This window comes from Wyeomyia smithii, chromosome 2 (assembly GCF_029784165.1).
Source record: "Wyeomyia smithii strain HCP4-BCI-WySm-NY-G18 chromosome 2, ASM2978416v1, whole genome shotgun sequence".
Classification (NCBI taxonomy): Eukaryota; Metazoa; Arthropoda; class Insecta; order Diptera; family Culicidae; genus Wyeomyia; species Wyeomyia smithii.
In genome coordinates, this window is record NC_073695.1 from 21,143,160 (window position 1) to 21,163,810 (window position 20,651).

Below are 20,651 nucleotides of genomic sequence, written 5' to 3' on the forward strand. Positions count from 1 at the left end.
AATGCTGTTTTGGAATCTACAAATGAACCGTCTTTTTAAAGACGATTAAATATTTCGAACGAAATTAAATATTTTTTCTCGCACGTTTCTTCTGCATCCTCATCGAGGTATATTTATATTACGGCTGTGTTTGTGCACAGTATTGACGCTTGATGAACTGTACTGGCCCTGTACTTGCTAACGGTCGTGAAGTTATGAAGTTCACTTTGAAATATCAAACATCACCACTAGAGCATTAGAGCATTTTTTCAGTGCCAGTTAAGTTTGAAAAAGTTTTGAGTTCAAGTTTTAACACTGCTAAATGATAAAGACAAGTTTTGCAATCTTTTTATTTGCATTGATAAACATTTTATGCTTTGGTTCGAAAATTGAACATGACCATTTTTGTTGGCATCCAGAATACGGATGCATGTCTAACGGATTGGTAGAATATATACACTTCAGTATATTCCTAGCGGGCGATGAAAATTTGCCATCCACGAGCTCTTAAGTGGAGCAAATTTTCAGCTACATACATATTTTATAGCACCCGATGATGGCGATTAGAGGGAAATAAAAATTGATTGATTTTCGAAGATTTTCAGACACTCCCAAGTTGGGGTGGTTTATACAAATTGCTTTTCCCCCGGGGGGAACGACGGCACCATTTGTAACGATTAATTTCTGACGATAAGATAATTTTTCTTTATTTTATACTGCAGAGAAAAATGCACTAACCATATTTTTTGATCGAATCTTTTGTTTGATTAATTTCAGGTAATCTAAGTCATAATACAACCCCGCTATCGTCCTCGGATTTTCCCAGCAGCGCAAGTGGTAGTTCGCCGGGGACACCAGTTTACGGCGACAGCACTCTGATGTCGCCCCAGAAGCGGATTCATCGAAGGCAGCTTTAAGATGTATAAGTTAGATCGTAATTTCACTCGTTTCAACCAACAACAACAACTAGTCTGTAGATTTTGGACGATTGCAGATGCGTAGATAATTGCGACTTCATGGTGATGCTTTAGCATCGTTATGACAACATTTCTTATACTAACTATTATTAATAATATGACCAGAAGATGTTTCGAGAGTGTGAGTGCTGTAATTTTGTACCTTTAAGATCAGAGATTAACTGTTAGACATTTTGCTTTCCCTCCAGACAGACAAGAAAACTTTGTATTTTTTTCTATTATTTCTAAGAAGTCACTAGAAAGATGAAAGGCAATCAAAAACCAACCAGCTCGACAGCATTTACACAAGCGGCAGTGTGGCATTAGTTTTTGTTTGGCTTCCGTCGGGCGGAGCAGAAGAAAAAATATCAAAATGAATCGAATTGCAGATCCTTTGCGCTTCCCGTTCGCTTGCTCAGTACAGCATGAAACAAACAAGGGACGCCTCATTTCCCATTCAAATTATTTTCATTTCATTTCGCTTTGCTCTTTGTTTGCCACGATTTATAGCAGAGAGCCTCGGTGGAAAATAATGTGGCCAGGTCTGCAACGGCGGAATGGCGACGCTGGGAAGCCACTCCCCGGCGTATGTGAATTATACTCTTTACTTAATTCATATTTTTTTCGCTTTTTCGAAGGCAACATCCGCTTTTGGGATAATCTGGCGGAAAGGTTTCAAGAAAAAGCTATCGCGCTTTCTGCTGCTTTGGGCGAAAGCATTCGAATGTTATACCGCGCGATATAGACGTAAAATAAACCATTTTTGACTCGTAGGGTTTTTTGTTAGGTTGTAATGATTTCGATTATAGATGAGCTATTAAATGTTACATGAGTGGTACTTAAGTTTATTAAAGAACATATCTCAATACTAGTGAAGGGTTGAGTTCATTTAAAATTCATCAATATATTATGACTTAATCTTTTGAACGTGAATGACAAAGAATGATTGTAGTGAAGAAGAAAAAAAAAACATTTTACTCACTTTCGTACTGTAACAGGTGTGTTCTTATTAATTCTAAGTTAGAGAAAAGAAAAACTGTCTGGTAAGAAATTGTTTGTTAAAAAGAAAATAAAGTTTGATAAAATACAGTACAATAATGTATCGACTGGAAAGATTCGCCTGACCAAAGGCTACAGTGGCCAACACTTGCTCCAGCAGCTGTCATCTTCCGGTGGCGTTGGAACGCCAAGAAGGCATGCCCGCACCGCTTCCTCAATCGCCTGTTCTACGTTGCTACCGTCTTTGGCCGAACACTCGATAAAGGCGTTGGCATTGATTTTCCGGGCTAGTTGTTCTCCTTCTCGGGTAGACACCTCTTTGTTAGTGTGCCTTCGGGTGTCTACTTTGGTGGCTAATTATCGTGCAGCGGTAATCGAGAAGGATAGACAAGATTATATTAACGTGACAACAGTAGTTGAGGGAGTTTCGATTTAGCATACCGACTAAGACAATCGGAAGACGTAGATTTGCGGTTAATTCTGGTATCCACTTGGCGGTGACATTCTCGAAGGACACTCGTGAGTCGATGGAGTAGCACAACAGAAAACAGTTTGCCTAATAGCAAAAGTAATGATAACTTAGCAGTTCGATACTAAAATTTCAGTACTCACTTGTTTGTAAAACTGTCGACGAATTCTTTCAAAATCTTCCTGACCCGCGGTGTCATGCAGTTGAATGGTGTAGTCGGTTCCGTTCAGCCTGAGATCTATCGATCCTTTATCATATCTGTAATTCATAATCCGTTATTCTCTGTAATGAAGGTAAAATACGCTCCCATAGCTATCATTGATGCCGTTAGTTTTGGCTGGAAACGCTCCTAGCGGTACTTACATCGTTGGAGTGTAGTCGATATTGAACGAACTGTCAGGATTCGTGTAGGCATGCAGGAGGCAAGTTTTTCCCACCATACCGTCTCCGACCACGACGATGTTTACGATGTCACTCGGCAACATGCTGCGACTGGGAAAATCTCTGTATTGTTGAGTGGTTCCACTAACGATGTGCTTTTAATTAGGAACCAATCGAGATTGCGGCTTAGTTGGTGACTCTTGCGATTCTTTAACGTTTCGGTTAACGTTGCCTGGTGGTCCCGTTTAGGGACTGTTTCCCAAGAGACCAAATTAGTGCTATCGGTAGCGGGTATAGACGTTCTGTAAAGAGAGAGAGGTCCATTAGCTTATTTGTATAATTTTATTAGATGTCTATTTAAGGTGTACCGGTTAGGTTATAATTAATATAGAAAGAAGGTCATTAGAGGGGGTGGTTGTAAAAATCGAACCTTCGATTCTAACTTTTTTGTGAGTGTTTATGCGTATACTGATTCATAAATGCTTTTCAAGTTGAGCAATTCCACAAAAAAACAGGCAACCAATTTCATCGATCATTTTTTAATTTGGCTTAAACTTTGCATCCATTTTGTGCCATTGGTTGATTTTTTTGGAACATGACTCATTTTTGAGATGCTATTGAAAAATGCTATTTAGGGAAGGTATTGATGATTACAAATATTTTCAGGGCCAAAACGGTTTGTTTGATCGGTGTGACGTCTTCGGCAAAGTTGTAGATAATAATTTTGTCTTTCCAAAAAAACACTCACGCTAAAAAAAAATATTTATTAAAAAAAAAGTGAAAAGAAAAATTAAAAATAATTATTTAAATAAGCTCATTTTTTAAAAATTTATTTTATTCCTATAAAAACTACAAAAAATTACCTAAACAATGCAATCATGGATCATGGAGAAATGAAGGAAAAAAGTTATGATTTAATTTTTTTTTTAATTTTTTTCGAAGGACACATTTTTTTTTGGAAGGACGAAATTGGCAACTTTGCCGAAGACACTAGGCCAATCATTCAAACCGTTTTGATTTTGTACCAAATAATCGTCATTTGCGGAACGTTTTATTTTTCTTATATCATTCAAAGAAAATGGCGGCTAAAACCGCATCGAGAGTTAAAAAAGGTTTAATGCTTCAAGTGAAACAACTTGTCGTGATTGATTCCGTCGCGCTAAGGATGGTATTTTTCGATGTTGGCGACTGTCCGCGTGAAGGCAGGCCAAAAACCTTTGAAGACGCTTGGAGGAATTACTCGTTAAGGATCCATGCCAAACGCAGGAATTGTTATTTCAAAACGATTGTATGCTTTGGGAATGATTTTGAAACAAGAACTCGAGATACATATGATTTGAACCCAAGGCACGTTACGCGCCGTTTTTCACTGTTGCGGCGAAAAGGAAGGGTTTTCTTCATTACATCGTGACGGGTGACACAAAATGGATTCAATTCAGCAACCTAAATAAAAAAGCCATAGTGACTGCCTGAACCTTTCGCCTTCGATATGTATTATCAGAGTTTTTCGAATTTTGTTTGTAGCATGAGAATTTCACTTTTCAGAAAAAGTACTCAGATGAGAACTTTCACCCGCATGCTCCCGAGGTAAAAGTACGTAGTTTACGGGGCAAAAGTTCGCACTGTATGAACAGTGTTGTTATTACACTATGCTTAAAAAAGTTAATTGGTTTTCGCAGGTTTTGCACTGATTCATTTAGCTGCGTTAGAGCGGTGCCCCGAAATAATTTTCTGACTTCCGGAAACTCGGTTTTCTGGGGATATGTTTGGGTGTTTTGGTGATACATCCCAAAAATGGACCTTCCAGAAGAGATTCCACTGTGGCTTCTAGAGGCCATAGAAACAAATTATAAGATTTGTTTTCAGAACCAGGGTGATCACAGAGACCCGAAAACGACTCCAGCGACTTCCGGTTTCCGAAAAACAACCAAAAATTGTTGAACACCACCCAATACTGGTATTTTCGGAATCGAATTGATGCTCTGAGATCAAAAATCAACTTCAGACGTTATTTTTGAATTAAAGATGGTGACTTCCGGTTTGCGGTAAACAGTAAAAATTGACCAAATACCACCCCATATGAGTTATTTCGAAATCGAAATGATGCCAAGAAACCTGAAAACGATCCCAGACGCCATCTTGAATTCCAAGATGGTGACTTCCGGTTTCCGGACACAACCTAAAATGGCCGAATACCAATATGAGTATTTCAGGGATCGGGATGATGCGCAGACACCAGAAATAAACTCCAAATGCGATTTTTAAATTCAAGATGGTGACTTCCGGTTTCTAGAAAATATCCAAAACTGACCAAATACCAGTTTCCTTGTATTTGATCACATTTTGTTGTTTTCCAGAAACCGGAAGTCGCCTTTTGGAATCTATAATGGTGTCTGGGGTCGTTATCCAGTCTCTGGACATTATCTTGATTACGAAAATACACATCTTGGAGGGTATTTGACCATCTTAGGTTGCTTTCTAGAAACCAGAAGCCGCCAGTGCGTCTTGAACTGTCCTACAGATCAGACGTTTTTTCGGTTGCTTGTGGACTGGTCTTTGACTGCCTGTAGCTTCAAAGTTTGTGTTTTGTCAGTGTGTCTTTTAAAGATTACCTGAAAGTTATTTCCCATTAGTCTTTCTCAAGACTACCTACTTTTGAATTTAACATTTGTTTTAACTTTTTTCGTATCACCTGAAATGGCTGGACGGAAAAAGAAACCTCGCATCGCTGCGGGGAGGAAAAGGGAGGCATCTCTTTCTGACACATCGAGTTGCTGTAGTGACAATCCTTTTGATATTTTGCCTGAGCAAGAAGCTGGTGAAATGGAAGTTACCAATAATGAAACTATACAAAATATAAAATCTTTAAAAAAGGAGAAAGTTCCACCTATTGTGGTAACTATTTCTTCTGAATTTAATATATTCAAAAAGGAACTTTCAACGTTTGTTTCTGACGTTAAAGTTACCTATCAAATTGGCCGTAGAGGTGAATGCCGCTTATTAGCCGACTCAGTAAAGGGTCGTGATCGTCTTGTTCAGTATTTAACTGACAAGATGTACAAATTTTTTACATATGACACCAAGAACGCCAAGCCGTTCAAGGTTGTCTTGAAAGGTCTCACCAACGATCAAACCGTTGATGAGATCAAACTTACTTTAACAGAATTACTTGGCATAGCCCCTACCCAAGTAATTCTAATGAAACAAAAATCACGAGGCGAAAACAGTCAGAGAACTGGAATTTCCCTTGTTAATTATTTAATTCATTTTAACCGCAATGAGGTTAACAACTTAAAATTTTTTGAAAAAGCACATGCTTTGTATAATGTGCGTGTAAAGTGGGAAATTTATAGGAAGTATGGCGGAGGTGAAAAGCATATCACCCAATGCCGTACTTGCCAACGTTATGGCCATGGTTCCAAATTCTGTAACATGGACCAAAAATGTCTTAATTGTGGAGACTCTTCTCACAAAAAGGACACATGTCCTGTGAAAGAGAGTAAAAATTTTCGCTGTGCGAATTGTAACGGCAAACAAAATTCTCCAAGCGTACCAGTGACACATAGTTTACCTACTCCTTTGCATACCCGTTTAACTTATGCACAGGTTACAGGTAGTTCGAACATTATACCGCCTAGTGTTGGTAGTTCGAAAATGACCGTTAATATGGGTAAGCAAAACACGCTAGAAAATAATTGTACACCTGTTACTCCAGCTAATATTGCTGCCGAAAATATTTTTTCTAATGTCAACTGCCTGGGGGCTATTACGGCAGGTAAACTTTCTTTTTTGCAACAGGCAATGTTCGATCTTATGAACGCCATGTTGCAGGCAAAATCAATGTTTGAAGCCATTCAAATAGGCACAAATTTTACTATTAAAATTGTTTCTAATTTAAAATTTAGCAATGATTTTAAATAAAACAATTAAAATATTAAATTGGAATGCTCGCTCATTGAAGGCCAATGAGAATGAGCTTTTTAATTTTTTAACAGTAAATAATGTGCATATTGCAATTATTACTGAAACATTTTTGAAACCTAACATAAAATTAAAATATGATCCCAATTACGTGGTTCATAGATAAGATAGGATTCAGGGTTCCGGCGGTGGAGTTGCAATTGTTATTCATCGCCGAATCAAACATCGTGCTCTTCCCCATCTTGAGACGAAAGTTATTGAATCTTTGGGAATTGAAGTTCAAACTGAACTTGGGATTTTATTTATTGCCGCCGCATATTTACCATTTCAATGCACACGCGAGCTCAAAAATTATTTTAAAGGTGATTAAACATACTCTTCTGAGAAATCAAAATTTTGAGACTAAAGTTGAAAAATTGAAACCATATTCAAAACCATTTTGGAAGCTGTCGAAGATTCTTAAGAAACCTTCAAAGCCTATTCCAGTTTTAAAAGATAGTGAACGTTCTCTTGTATCCAATGAACAAAAGGCTCAAAGACTTGCTCAGCAGTTTGAGAGTGTTCATAACTCAAATTTGAATTTTGTGAGTCCAATTGAAAATGAAGTCACATTTGATTTAATTTCTTCCCAGAATTTTTTACAATTTGATCTATTTTTGTCACAATTTGATTTAATTTCTTCCCAGATTTTTTTACCTGCAGAAATAATTGAAACTAACTTGAATGAGATTAAATCAATTATTAAAAATTTCAAAAATATGAAAGCACCTGGTGACGATGGAATCTTTAATATACTAATCAAACATCTCCCTGAGAGCACAATGGAATTTTTAGTGAAAATTTTCAATTGCTGCTTCAAAACTGCATATTTTCCCAAATTATGGAAAAATGCAAAAATTACTCCCATTTTAAAACCGGATAAGAACCCAGCTGAAGTTTCAAGTTATCGACCAATCAGTTTGCTTTCTTCAATAAGTAAACTGTTTGAGAGAGTTATTCTTAACAGAATGATGTCACACATCAACGAAAATTCAATTTTTGCAAATGAACAGTTTGGATTTCGCCATGGGCATTCCACAACTCATCAATTGCTCAGAGTCGCTAATATGATACGAGCTAACAAATCTGAAGGTTATTCCACTGGAGCTGCTCTTTTAGACATAGAAAAAGCATTCGACAGTGTTTGGCATAAAGGTTTGATTGCGAAATTGCAAACTTTTAATTTTCCAATTTTCCTAATCAAAATTTTAAAAAATTATCTTACTGATCGAACTCTGCAGGTTGTCTATCAGAATTCAAAATCTGATAGATTTCCTGTCAGAGCAGGTGTACCTCAAGGTTCAGTCTTGGGTCCAGTCCTGTACAACATATTCACTTCAGATCTTCCTGATTTGCCTCCAGGATGCACAAAGTCATTGTTCTGCGATGACACAAGCATTTCCGTAAAAGGAAAAAGTCTTCGTGTCATATGCAGTCGATTGCAGAAAAGTTTAGATATTTTTTCTTCCTACTTGCAAAAGTGGAAAATCTCTCCCAATGCTTCTAAAACTCAAATGATAATTTTTCCGCATAAGCCTAGGGCTTCTTTCCTCAAGCCAAACAATAATCACGTTGTCAAGATGAATGGGGTTATTTTAAGTTGGTCCGACAAGGTTAAGTACTTGGGACTAATTTATGATAAAAAACTTATTTTCAAAGAGCACATTGAGAGTATACAAGCCAAGTGCATCAAATATACGAGATGTTTATATCCTCTCATTAACAGGAATTCTAAACTTTGTTAAAAGAACAAACTTTTGATTTACAAACAAATTTTTAGACCAGCAATGCTTTATGCTGTACCGATCTGGTCAAGTTGCTGTTCAACAAGGAAGAAAACGCTCCAAAGGATTCAGAATAAAATTCTGAAAATGATTTTAAAGCGTCCTCCTTGGTTTGGTACACTCGAATTACATAGACTTACTGGTGTTGAACCATTAGAAGCTATGTCAAATAAAATTATTAACAATTTTCGACAAAAATCGTTGCAATCCTCAATTGCTACGATAAGCTCTCTTTATAGCCAATAAGTTAGCAATTAAGTTAGTTGTAAGTTTACTTCCCCTTTTCTGACAAGTAGGTTTAAATCCCTACGAATGATAAGTCTTAACTGCGAAAGCAAACAAATCCTAACAATTAAAATTACAAATTTCTAACAGTGTTGAGAAGTCACCATTTGTGATTGGACACACATACTCATTATTTACTAATATTTATCATAAATACTTAAGCTACTAACAAAACCCCCCTTAAAAAAAAAAACCAGAAGCCGCCATCTTGAAATTCAAAATGGCGTTTGGGCCATTCTCTGTGGACATCACCCCAGTTGCGAAAATAAATATTGGATGGTATTTGGTCTTGTATTTTTCATTTTTTCTTTGGCTTCTAGAAGCCCCTATCTATTCCGAAAGGACCATTTCGAAAGCATTTCAACAAAACTATTAAAATGGTTGTGAGATTCCATTTAAAAAATCATGAAACCATAATATTCCTCAGTTCGGAGCGCATCCGCATATCACTAGTTATTTTTGAGTAATTTCTGTACAAAAACATCGTTTTTAAACACATTTTTTCATTACGGTTAATGGCACTTAGTGTGTACTTTTGCCCCACAATGAGTTTTCCAACTGGTTTGAGTTTTATGACAAACATCAAAATATTTCCGGCAAAACAAATTCACCCTACAAACCACAATTAAACAAGAGTTTTTGGGCTTTGTTGTTTTCGAGTTTCTGTAGTTTCCGAATAGGTCAATCATAGTTCCCAAAACTAAGAAAATTAGATCGAAACAGCTCAAAACACAACTTTCCTCACAGCTTCGCCCCATTTAAACGGAATCTTATGTGTTTACATGTGTGATTAACTGACGTTATAATACTGCAAATTCATACAATGCTGCCAGTTTATTTTGCTCGTATGCTTCGAAAAGGCCAAAGCGTACTTTTACCCCGTGCGTACTTTTGCCCCTCACTACTCTATCTGGTTTGGAACGAGACGTGAGTCATTTTAGAAACCCGTTTTAAAATATACCATATTAAGCCTTCGGTTGCTCAGAAAACGGCTAGGTCCCAGAAGGTCGATTTCCGGACAATTTTTTTTTTCGAGATAACACAAGATCTCGACGTTTTATGCATTTTTAAGACATTTGGCATCGAAACCAAAACTTCGTATTTCTCAATTTCCTGTACTCCTCCCTTGGTAGTTTGTCGAAGGTCGGAAAACCATAACTTTGAGCGCTTTTAGGCACCCCTAAATCATGTCCGATTGAGCTGAAATTTTGCACAAATATTTTTTTTTGGCCAATGAACAAAATGTACATGGTCGGTTTTAGAAATTTTGACATGACCCTTTTCGCTGCCACCTTGAAGTAGGTAGATAAGTACGTAGAGCAAAAAAAGCCCGATGCCATGGCGGTGAAACGAAGTTTCCTAATTGATGATAGGTAGTCAGGTTCTATGGTTGTTTTTGTTACCTAATACCTAATCTAGGGTTTTTTGGTAGTAGTGTGAATAGTCATGAAAAATGATACCTGGCGTCTTTATTAAGGTGAAACGGTACAGAATCCAAGCATTATTTCATCAATGTTTACAGTACATACACGCAAAAATGGGACTGTGTGTAACCACATCAATATTGCGTTTTTCTAGAGCATTTTTGGCACTGTTTCGGAACCAGTACAATGAATGTGTGTTGTTCATAACGCATTTGGTGCTCTAGCGAATGTTCAATGTATTGTATGGCTCAAAAACAAAACACTATTGAAGTATTAACCAACCGGTGCTAGTATTGTCATGATGATCCGTACTGGTATTGGTAATATTTTCCAGAATACTACTATCGTTAAAGCAGTGCAAGCAGTAATCAATATTGATGATTTTGGTACTGACTAGGTTTATTTGTTTATTTTGTTTAACGCAAATATGAACTGATCGGTTCATTATCATGAATCCGATCATTCAAAAACATCATCGAATCAATAACAATTAGAAAGACATTGGATTTGTTTAAAACATTTTGCATTTAACGATGACTCTGGTTTTATTCATATGCATTCGGTTCCACGTTACTGGCACCAGCGTTAGTAAATTCTGTTGCATCGAGGCTCGCTATAGACCATCGCACGGTGACGTCACGCATCTGAGTTTGACAGCTACTGGCAACTTTGTTCACCTTCGGACGATGCAGTTTTGGTCTCAATTATAGCAGATTTCAGTTTTGACCAAAATGCCCTTTAAATGTTTCGTGGGATTTTTTGAGTTACATCATTAACAGATGCTCCTCTACTAAGTAACATCTTTCCGATTACACAAACGCCTGCTAGGGTACCATTAAGATAGCAGCAATGTGTGTAGAAGCGCTTTCGTGCGTAGACAAATTCCAAAATCTTGCTGTATCTCTGGAACGCTACATTTTGTTTTTTTTTTGTTGATAAGTGATTCCTATGTAAAATCGTCTGCTTAACACATTGACGTGGTTAAAATCAAAATCGAAGGGGGGATATTTCGAGAAAATTGCAAATTAAGTTGCAAATCGAAAAAAATGCAATGTTGGCAACACTGCAGAAAAAAATTGAGTACGAAGTTCGAATCTACATCTAAAACCCTTAAAAATGATATGTCAATATCACCTGTAGTCAGGGTCCCGAGATATCCGCAAATTAGAAAAGGTTTTTTGGTAAATTCGCAAAAAATGGAGGCAGTCCCATTGGTCGAGGGGTCCACCAGTACAACACTTTGTATTTATAAGTTTCGGCCCAAAATGCATCGACTCACAAATTTTGATCGAAATCGGAGATGGTCGATGCATTTTCTCTGATACTTGACATGGAATGACGATCAGTACGATTAATGGTAAAATAATATAAATCTGAAACGCCCCCATCGGCGTAACTTTGAACTAAATGTAAATGTCATAGCAAAAACTTATTGGTATTAACCTGAACAACTTTGCTGAAGATAGTATGACTAAAAACTAATCATGATGTCCACATTTACAAAGCTCGCATTTTCGTAACGGGACACCGTTTGCAGGAGACTGTTTTGCGTAACGCGACACCATTGACACACCGAAATGTTTTTGGAAACATTTCGCTAAAAATTCAGTGTTTGCTATGTTGTAATATATCATTTTGTTGGATTTAGTCTCCGGAACAAATGTTTAGAAGAAACCAGGGTTCAAGAACTTACAGCAGAGCAGATATCTAAACGTATGCCATCGAAGGTTGAAAAAGCGAAATTCAGCGATGGTGTCGCGTTACAAAATGAATGTATCGGGTTGCAGTGCATGATACAACTATCTAAATTGCTAAACCCACCCATCATATGAAAGTACATTTAGTTGGCATTATTTACGACTTGTTTAATCATATGCTCTTCAAGCTAATTTCTAATATCCAGCCTAAAATGTACACCAAAGTCGGTTCCTCATGGTGTCGCGTTACGCTGGAATGTGTCATCTATAGACGTGTCGCTGCATAATTATTTTTCTGCATTTATGAGTACCCAGCGTTGGAATTGTCACCGGAATATCAATTTAAAATGCGATACGTTTTCGCCTCCGAGCTTTCTATAGCTCGTTTCACACGCTGCTATATCCCGATTGAACTTTGACAAGACACTGATGCGAGGATACGAAAAGAATCAGATCGTTTTTCTTTCTATCTCTTTACATCTCATTCGCTCATGATATACCAAGAGTAAATATCGTAGATGAAATATCATGAAATGATTCGTGATATTCGATGAAATATCCCGATCTTTACCCGCTCATCAGCCAGATGACTGATTGTTTACATTTCATTTACGACAAGTGCACTGAATGTGCTGATGGATGGTTCTAATGTAGTGCTTTATAGTCGTTGCAGATGACAGCCCAAAAAGAGAGGAAGACGAAGAAGGAGAAGACTTCAATGTGCTTGATTTGAAATCATAATACATTGAAAGTATAACTTTGCGATCACGCAATTTTATTTGTGTGTAAGGTAACAACATGAACACAAACGGACACCAACAGTAATAAAATTCAAATAGCTTTCATGAGTTTCAATAAACAGTGAACAGTGAATCGTGGTTAGAATAGTAAACTAAAATCCCTAAAAAACTGTCAATTTAAGGTAAATCATACCTTCTGATGGCAGAAATTTTTTGTTCTGGATTTAAGATTTATGTAGAACAGGTAAAAGCCATCTTTAAATTTTAAACATCAAGCTTCTTAATACATTTAGAATGGCCGATACAATCAAATAATACACATTCCAATTTCATTGTTCGCGAACGTCATCTCAAGAATTTAAAAAACCTTATCAATAATGTCAATTGTGCATATATTTTATGAGTAATAAAAGTTGGAAAGTCATTTCTCTCCGCTTGGATAGAGTTAATTATATTTCAAACAGATGAAAAAGATAAGTGATTTTTTTTCTAGCAGAGCATTCTATATGGTATAACAACAGCAGCTAAAAAAGAGTTTGTGAGACTTCCAAACAGTATTTTGTTAGTAACAAAATTCTTGCCCAAGCGATGGAATGAAATGAAAAATATCAAAATCGAATATCAATATGAGTTACGATGTTCGAATGATTCGAATCCCCGTCGGGATTCCCGAGTGCGCTTCGCTCGCATGTGATATGAAGACAAAAACTATTCTCTACGATGCCTGCTGAAACTGATTCTCGTATGGTGTTTTCATGAACTTCTAGATCAAATATCGTTGATGATCTTCTTGTGCGAAGTTCTCCGGCGATTTTTCTTTGCATTGAGCGATGAGTGAACTGTTTTTTATCTTATTTATTCCAACACTGTGAGTACCTATGCTTCATTACGATCCAGATTTTTTTTTTGTAAAATTTGGACCACTACGACCATTGTTTTGATCTCTTGTGGTATACGATCCAGATACAACACTGGATAAATTTAGCAGTGTTTGGAAAACTTTAATGAATAAATCCAGTGCTATGATTACGGAGAACATAATTTCGAAACTCATATCAACAAAATAAAATGCAGATTTTTATTTCAATTTTCTTTCACATCGCAAAACTTTTTTTTCAAATTAGTGAATAATTCTTAGAGAAACAATATTTCAAACTTTTGTGAAGAGTAAAAGAATGAAGAAAAAAAAAGAAATAACGATCAGGCAAGAATTTACATTTTACAAAACCGAAGGAATCGAAGGTAAATACTTCTCTATTCTGTTCGATGCTCTTTAAACAGTTCGTCCAAATTCAGTTGAACCTGAGAAAACATTTTTCTCAGCTAGAATTATTTCTAATAAAATCCGCTGCGGTATGGGCGACGCAGCTTTGATCATGCTACGTAGCAATTTGAATGTCACTTTTTCAAGAAGCAGTAATTTTTAGGATGAAATAGATGACGATAAACAAAAAATAATTTCTCAATTCTGATTGACATTTACATATTATTTTTTTAGTTTTCTTTCAAATAGCACCAAACGAATCATGACCAACGTTTTTTCGCGGACATGATTGTGATTATTGCCTCAAACTATGATTTTCAGGATTTGTAGTTGAACTGGTAGGGAACCATTCATTAATGATGTTACGCGTTTAGGGGGGGGGGGGGGAGGGGGTTTCAATTATTGTGACATTTTGTGACATATGGGGGAAGGGGGGGTTAGCTTGAGTGTGACATCACATTTCAACTAAAAAAAAAATAAATAAAATAAAATAAATGACAACTTTTTTCTTGCCAAAGAAGCATAATGTATTTTAATTCTGTTTCACCGTGCATGTTCATTTATGATTGACAGCGCAATTTCATTATATTTAGTGTCTCTCAATCCAATAGATACAAAAATTGTGACAAAACGTAAATAAAAATGCTTGGTTATTGTAACATTTGGAGAAGATTTGGATTGCGAATTGATTGAAGAAGAGGAACGAAATATTGATGGTTTTTCAAAAATCAGCAATAATGCTGCAGTTAAGGTCTCGGCTTTCTATGTCGTCGATATGCGACTCCATCAGCAGCATCCTTGGACTAAGAACTAAACGCCTTTTCTTGTTATCTTCTATAATCTTCTTTTCCTTTTAGTTTCAGTTTTTCTTTCAGTAAAATCGTTCTTATTGAGAAAAAAATACATTCCTAACAAATTTCTCGATTTTCAATCAATTATCACCAAAGAAGGGGAAGGGGGATATAAAAAGGTGGCGTAATTAAGGGAGGGGGGTCAAGGAAGTTGTGACAACTTGTAACAAGGGCGAGGGGGGGAGTTATTTTTTTCCAAATTTTGCGTGACATCATTAATGGATCGTCCCTAGGCTCAAAACCCACGAGTTGCCTCTGTAAGTATGAGTATGTAAAGAGATTAGCTGTTCTACTTAGAAAATGAAAGTTTTGCTTTAATGATATTAAGTTTTTTGACATATTATCGATACACACAAACAAATCGTCTGAATCCAAGCAGAACAAACAAGAAGGAAACAAAAATTGATAAATAGGTAAGAATAAATTAATATTCAATATTGCTTCTGTCTAAATGTATTTATCATATACACCGTTATGTGATTTGTAGCGCTTAACTGAGTGGGTAGCATTCTTTAGCCTTACAATGGTGTATGAATATTGTGACAAGTTTTTTTGATTTTAAGAAAAATGCCGAAAATACCGATTTTTTTTGTCTCTTCAATAACGGTATTTTGGCATTGAAATACTACAAGGTATACAGCCCTAGGGTTGTATGAAATGCTGACGTGGGACTAAACCCTGTAATTAGGGGATTTTTTGTTGCAAAATATACAGAGTCTGCAGACAGATTCAATGTGTTTACTCAGCGACTGTACGTATTTTTATTTTCCGCCTCCCCTGGAAATCAATTTTTGAAATATATTCAACCACACTCGAAAGAATATCGTTTATATTTGGCGAAATTATGCCTGTAGCATTGCTTTGTGCAAACAATATGTATTTGACAAGGCACAAGCATATCGTGCTTGTTGAAGAAGCACCAAGAATTTCGTAATACGTCAAATTCAGAATTAACTCTATATCCTCAAAAACCAAATCCAAAAATACTTACGTTATCATAATGAATGTTTTTGTCTTATTTAACTCTGATTAAATCAAATTTATAACATGGAGCTTACTTTCAAAATAATATGGAAGCCCTTACAAAGGTTCATTAATTGGCAAACATAAGAAGATATGTTAAACAAAATTATTAACAAGTTCCCGCAAAAAATCGTAGCAATCAACAATTCCATTTTTGTTTTTTGATTGACAATCTTTTCCATTTGCCTACAACTACATTCGCTGTATTACGGAAACAGCTAATATACATTTATTATGGTGAAGCTTAGAATAATAATATATCATCTAACAATTTTGAAATGTAAAAAGAGATTCTGAATGAATCTTAGTAAATAAACCAAAACTTCACAAGCATTCGCAGGCTCTTACTCTTCTATGAATGTGTATATTTGGGAATTTACTCTTTCGATACTATCCGGTCACGATTATCTAGTAAATATCGAAGATAAAATTAAATAAATATCCGTTGCAAAAATTTACAATTTTTGTTGAGTAATTTATGGTAATCTTATTTATGAGATAAACTTTTAATCACCATCAGCAGCAGCATTGCAGGTTTTCCTCGATTGCACATGAATAGAAATGTACGAACAAAAGTGTACCACTGCAATACGAATAGTACCGCTGCAGTACGAATAGAAGTGTACCGCTGAAATGTACGAATAGAAAAGTACCGCTGCAATCATAGACAACGAGAGACCTGCGGTTCTTTACTCCACTGGTACTGTTGCTTTTACCGGCATATTTTCTTTCAAGACATCAGTTTTTGTTAGGTTTTGCAGGCAGCTTTAGAAATTGTTCTAGAATAGGGATCGTTTCAAAGTTTCCGGAAAACTTTTACCTTCGAGACATTATATGAGTCTTAGCTCATGGAAGCAAAAATAAATTGACCTATTGGGACGGGGAGGCTCTGTCAATTTTTATTTCGATATTGATACAGAGAATAACACAGGGAATGGATGGTGTCCATTCACGTCGTTTGTGCTAGGAATGCTCGCATGTAATTGGTTCATTGTTCGCGTAAATTTGTCATTGAAACTTTTTATCAATTTTACCGCTTGACAATGAAATTAGAGTGATAACTAGCATATTACAAAATTGTTATACATTTTATCTATCCAACAACATATTGGTTATTGTTATCCATCATGTGGTTATGCTGTTATTAACGTTTGAAATCTGACGCAACATTTGTCAGTTTCATTTCCAATTTTACAGAATGCATCCCAGTATAGTAAACAAAGACGTAGTCCCACGTCAAAAAATATCGGTTCTACCGATTTTACCGGTTTATTTTTTTCAGGTAAACCACCCTATACTCGTTCAAAATCCAGCCGACTCGCCTTCTGCAATACCAAAATTGGTTAGCCGAGTAACTCACCGGTCAACTCGTCTTCTGTAATAGGGGCCATAAATAAATAGCGATTTGTGCTTTTCTTAATATTGAAAGAGCCTTCGATAACTTCTCTTTTGCATGTATCAGCTCAACAAGAAAAGGAATCGATGATAGAGCAATAAATTATTCTGGATAAAAAGGTAAATTCAACCGCACTACTAGATTACGAGATCAAAAAGGTAACTCAACATTACTCAGCCGCGAACAACCAACGCAGTTTTCGGTGACCTAAATTTCGAACAAATAAAATGCATAGAACCATGTTCTATTTGCTGCCTCTGCATCTTCATGTGAAGAAGAAAGCAGTGCAGAAAATAATTAAGGCTGCGCAGACATAGAGCGATGATCGAAGGTATGATAATCCGAATAGGTGTAGGGAATGGGCAAAAACAATCGATGAAAGCCTACAAGTACGTCGATTACAAATCACACCACTGTGTTTGATATACATATTTGCATATTAATTGAAAGGCTCGCAAGGAATAAAGTGCGAAACAAATAGTGGTTTTTCAACAATCTTAATGATCAACATCATCGTTCGCTATTTTCGAATGTACGGAATCCCGTTAACGTCAATTCAATACTTCATTGCTAGTGAGCGAGGGTGGTAATCAAAACTGAACGGTCATAATCATGCTTGATAATTTACGACTTCAGCTGTTATCAGCTGTGTTTAATGTACGGGTAAGTCGTATCTTAGTTCTTCGACCATTATATTTCTTCTTCACAGACAGACTGAAATGCAATTTGTAGCAACGTTTCAAGCGAAAAAATCAGCACATTTCAGACTATCACCCTGACTGACAAACGGAGCCTGGCATGAAGAAACAACATTCAATCGATTCGAAAGGATCTATTTGCTTTAAATTGCCCGGCCCCTGCCGTATCACTACAGCTGAGGTACGGTGTGGCTGGCTTTGGTGAGACCAGTCGGGTCGTTTCGCCAGTCCATCAATTCAACAGCTTGTCATCAACTTCCTGCTGCTCGGTTGGGAAATGTTGGAACTCGATTACTGATGCACTGACCACCACCCGCCGGCAGCTATTTCCGACTGGTCGGCAAGCGTTTACTTACTTGTAGTGACTAATATTGGCACTGACGCTTAGACGCAAATCACTTCACAGCCCACATACATGTGTACTTTGTCCAAATACAAACAAATATTACTCATCGGAATCTGGCTCGGTGGAAGCTCCTGTGGGGTTTACCGGGTGCTGAGGCGTATGTGTGTGTGTATGTTTGAGAGCACTGAGATTTGATGTATGAACTGAACGGACGGAACACACCTTCCGGGAGTTACAGCTGCTAATGAACACCTTCAATTTACACTTGTAACTAGCAAACTTGCAGACGGCAAAGCGGTAGAACTAATTTCAGCTGTGGTTTTGCGCTGGTAGGCAATAACCGACACGCGTTGCTTTTCCACCCGAGGGAATCTCGCTGACTGTTTGAATATTAGCGTGTGGGCTTTTTGAATTGTGTGACACTGGTTTATCTTATCTAATCAGGATAGGTGCAGCGCAATACTGTGCGATGATGACGGGGTTTGTGCATCTGTGTGCGACACACTTGTGGACAACCCGCTATCGAATCAATGAATGATCTCTGGTATTGTATCAGGTTTCCAAGAAATGATGTTTGATTAGCTGTTTGGGACGAAAATAATTGGTTATACATAACATATTTTGGAAGCCGTCACAACCATGTTTTCAATGACCAAAAATCTTTAGCCACAGTTAATAAGAATGCAAATTGGCAAACCATTCGAAAATGATTGCTTTGACATACCTTAGAGGTACGTAAACTTATTCGATTGGTCCACACGCTTTAATTAGAAAGCTAACTTTTGAAGTGAAACTCCAGTCCAGGAAGTAAACAAGAAACGTTATTGGTCTGCAGTGACTTTTTGTTTGATATCCATTATTAACTTTAAACGAACAATCTTTCCACCCACTCTCGACCTGCTCGTGTCTGTATTATGTGCTCGGTCTATTCCTTGATTGCTCGTGGAACAACTTTTATGTTTTTTTCCCTACCCAACATCACCATTCGACACTGTTGTAGTTACCACCCATTCCCTCTGTTTGCCCCCTCGGTTTGTTGGAATCATCCCAAGTCGAAGCGTTATCGTCACCGTCATCTTCATCATCATAACCATCAGCGTCGTAGCATACTTCACCTGACTGACTGAAATGCAAATTTATGACACACAGCCTGTACATAGCATAGTATCTTTTGCCCGACTTCACCGGTGCCGCATCAAAGCGCGAAGATAGCTGAAAGCAGCGCACAGCAACCGCCATCGTCATCGCCGTCGCTAGCGCTAGTAGAAAGGATAACATCAGAAATAAAGGATATTACTGCCGCACTGTTTGTGGGGTGCACACACCTATACCTACAGCACACATGTAACATCACTTCTTGGCCTGTGTATGAACTTCGGCAGAGGATGAAATTTTCTCGATTTTACAGGAGATACCAGTTGGAAGATATGTTCTTTGCCACCGTAATCCCGGAAATGCCGGTGGAAAACTTCACAAATATTTTTCTTGCACTCTCAACCGTTGGCCCCGATTTTGTTCTACTAAGTGGTATGTACCCCGGGCGAGTGAGTCCCCCCACAGCTGCTGGTGGCGACGCTGGTGGATGCCAGGATGCAGAACTTTTCTCTTCCGCTTCGAAATTGTGATTTTGCCCAAAAACTTTAGCTAATTTAGATAAGCGAATCGAGATGGAACACCATCAGCAGCTTTGAATCAAAGCTTAAGATGCGAGTATTTGTGTGTAGGTCGTCCCATCGGTTTCCAAGTGAAGTTATGTCTTTAAAGCGAACTTGCTCTGTATGGAAATTATCAGACTGCGACTGTTGGTGGGGACAGGGGAGCGGAGAACGCAGGGCTGTCAAATTTTATTCGACTCTGTAGGCGTTAGCCGCCAGGAGTTGTTCCCCACTATTGGAATAACTTTTTCTGGCAGCGATTCGGATTGTGGCTTTCAATGTGAAAAGGAAGTCGGTTCTCAGATTGACCCTCATGTTTCATTGATATGTGCTTTCTGATAAGGTTTTCGGATTGCGGGTAGTTTGTTTAATGGTCGTTGTTTTGCAGCATATTGTGAGTTTAGAAAATGAAATATAATGCCTGGAACTAACTTTTCGTTAGTTTTGGAGATTTTAAACATCATTGCATGTGAAGTTATAACTTCACTTTTGAAGATCAAGGAAGATTGCTATGACAAGCTATTACAGTTTTAGGACGAATTTGAGCCTATAATTGACCAAAATTCTAAGAATAATCTTAACTTTTAACTTTATTATTCTAATTTGACGCGAGATGATTCCTATTATTAATCATGATGATGATTCCTATTATCAATCATTTTATTAAATGGTTCATAACACCCAAATAAACTATCACGATTGAATTTCTTGGTGCTTATTTGACTGAAAATGTGGAATGATCGC

General features: G+C 37.1%; 2 protein-coding genes across 4 annotated transcripts in view; one reads left to right on the forward strand and one right to left on the reverse strand.

Annotated features, from left to right (window-relative positions):
- LOC129723069 (nuclear pore membrane glycoprotein 210) overlaps positions 1-2,010 on the forward strand; it is a 35,765-nt gene extending 33,755 nt beyond the window's left edge. The window contains exon 9 of the mRNA XM_055677025.1: positions 757-2,010. Within this exon, the coding sequence (XP_055533000.1) occupies positions 757-896 (140 nt within the window). The 3' untranslated portion in view covers positions 897-2,010. The remainder of the gene's footprint in view (positions 1-756) is intronic.
- On the reverse strand, positions 1,765-18,622 carry LOC129723070 (ras-like GTP-binding protein RhoL). Of its 3 annotated transcripts, none has more exons than XM_055677028.1 (5): positions 18,475-18,622; positions 2,767-3,086; positions 2,547-2,661; positions 2,376-2,490; positions 1,765-2,287 (listed from the first exon to the last, which is right to left on the reverse strand). In XM_055677028.1, exons 2-5 carry the CDS (start codon positions 2,886-2,888, stop codon positions 2,067-2,069), a joined length of 573 nt encoding a protein of 190 aa, XP_055533003.1. In that variant the 5' UTR covers positions 2,889-3,086; positions 18,475-18,622; the 3' UTR covers positions 1,765-2,066. The 3 variants fall into 3 exon arrangements, with proteins under 3 accessions (XP_055533003.1, XP_055533002.1, XP_055533001.1); XM_055677027.1 differs by having other exon boundaries at positions 18,356-18,622; XM_055677026.1 differs by having other exon boundaries at positions 18,263-18,622.
- Positions 18,623-20,651: the final 2,029 nt, after the last annotated feature.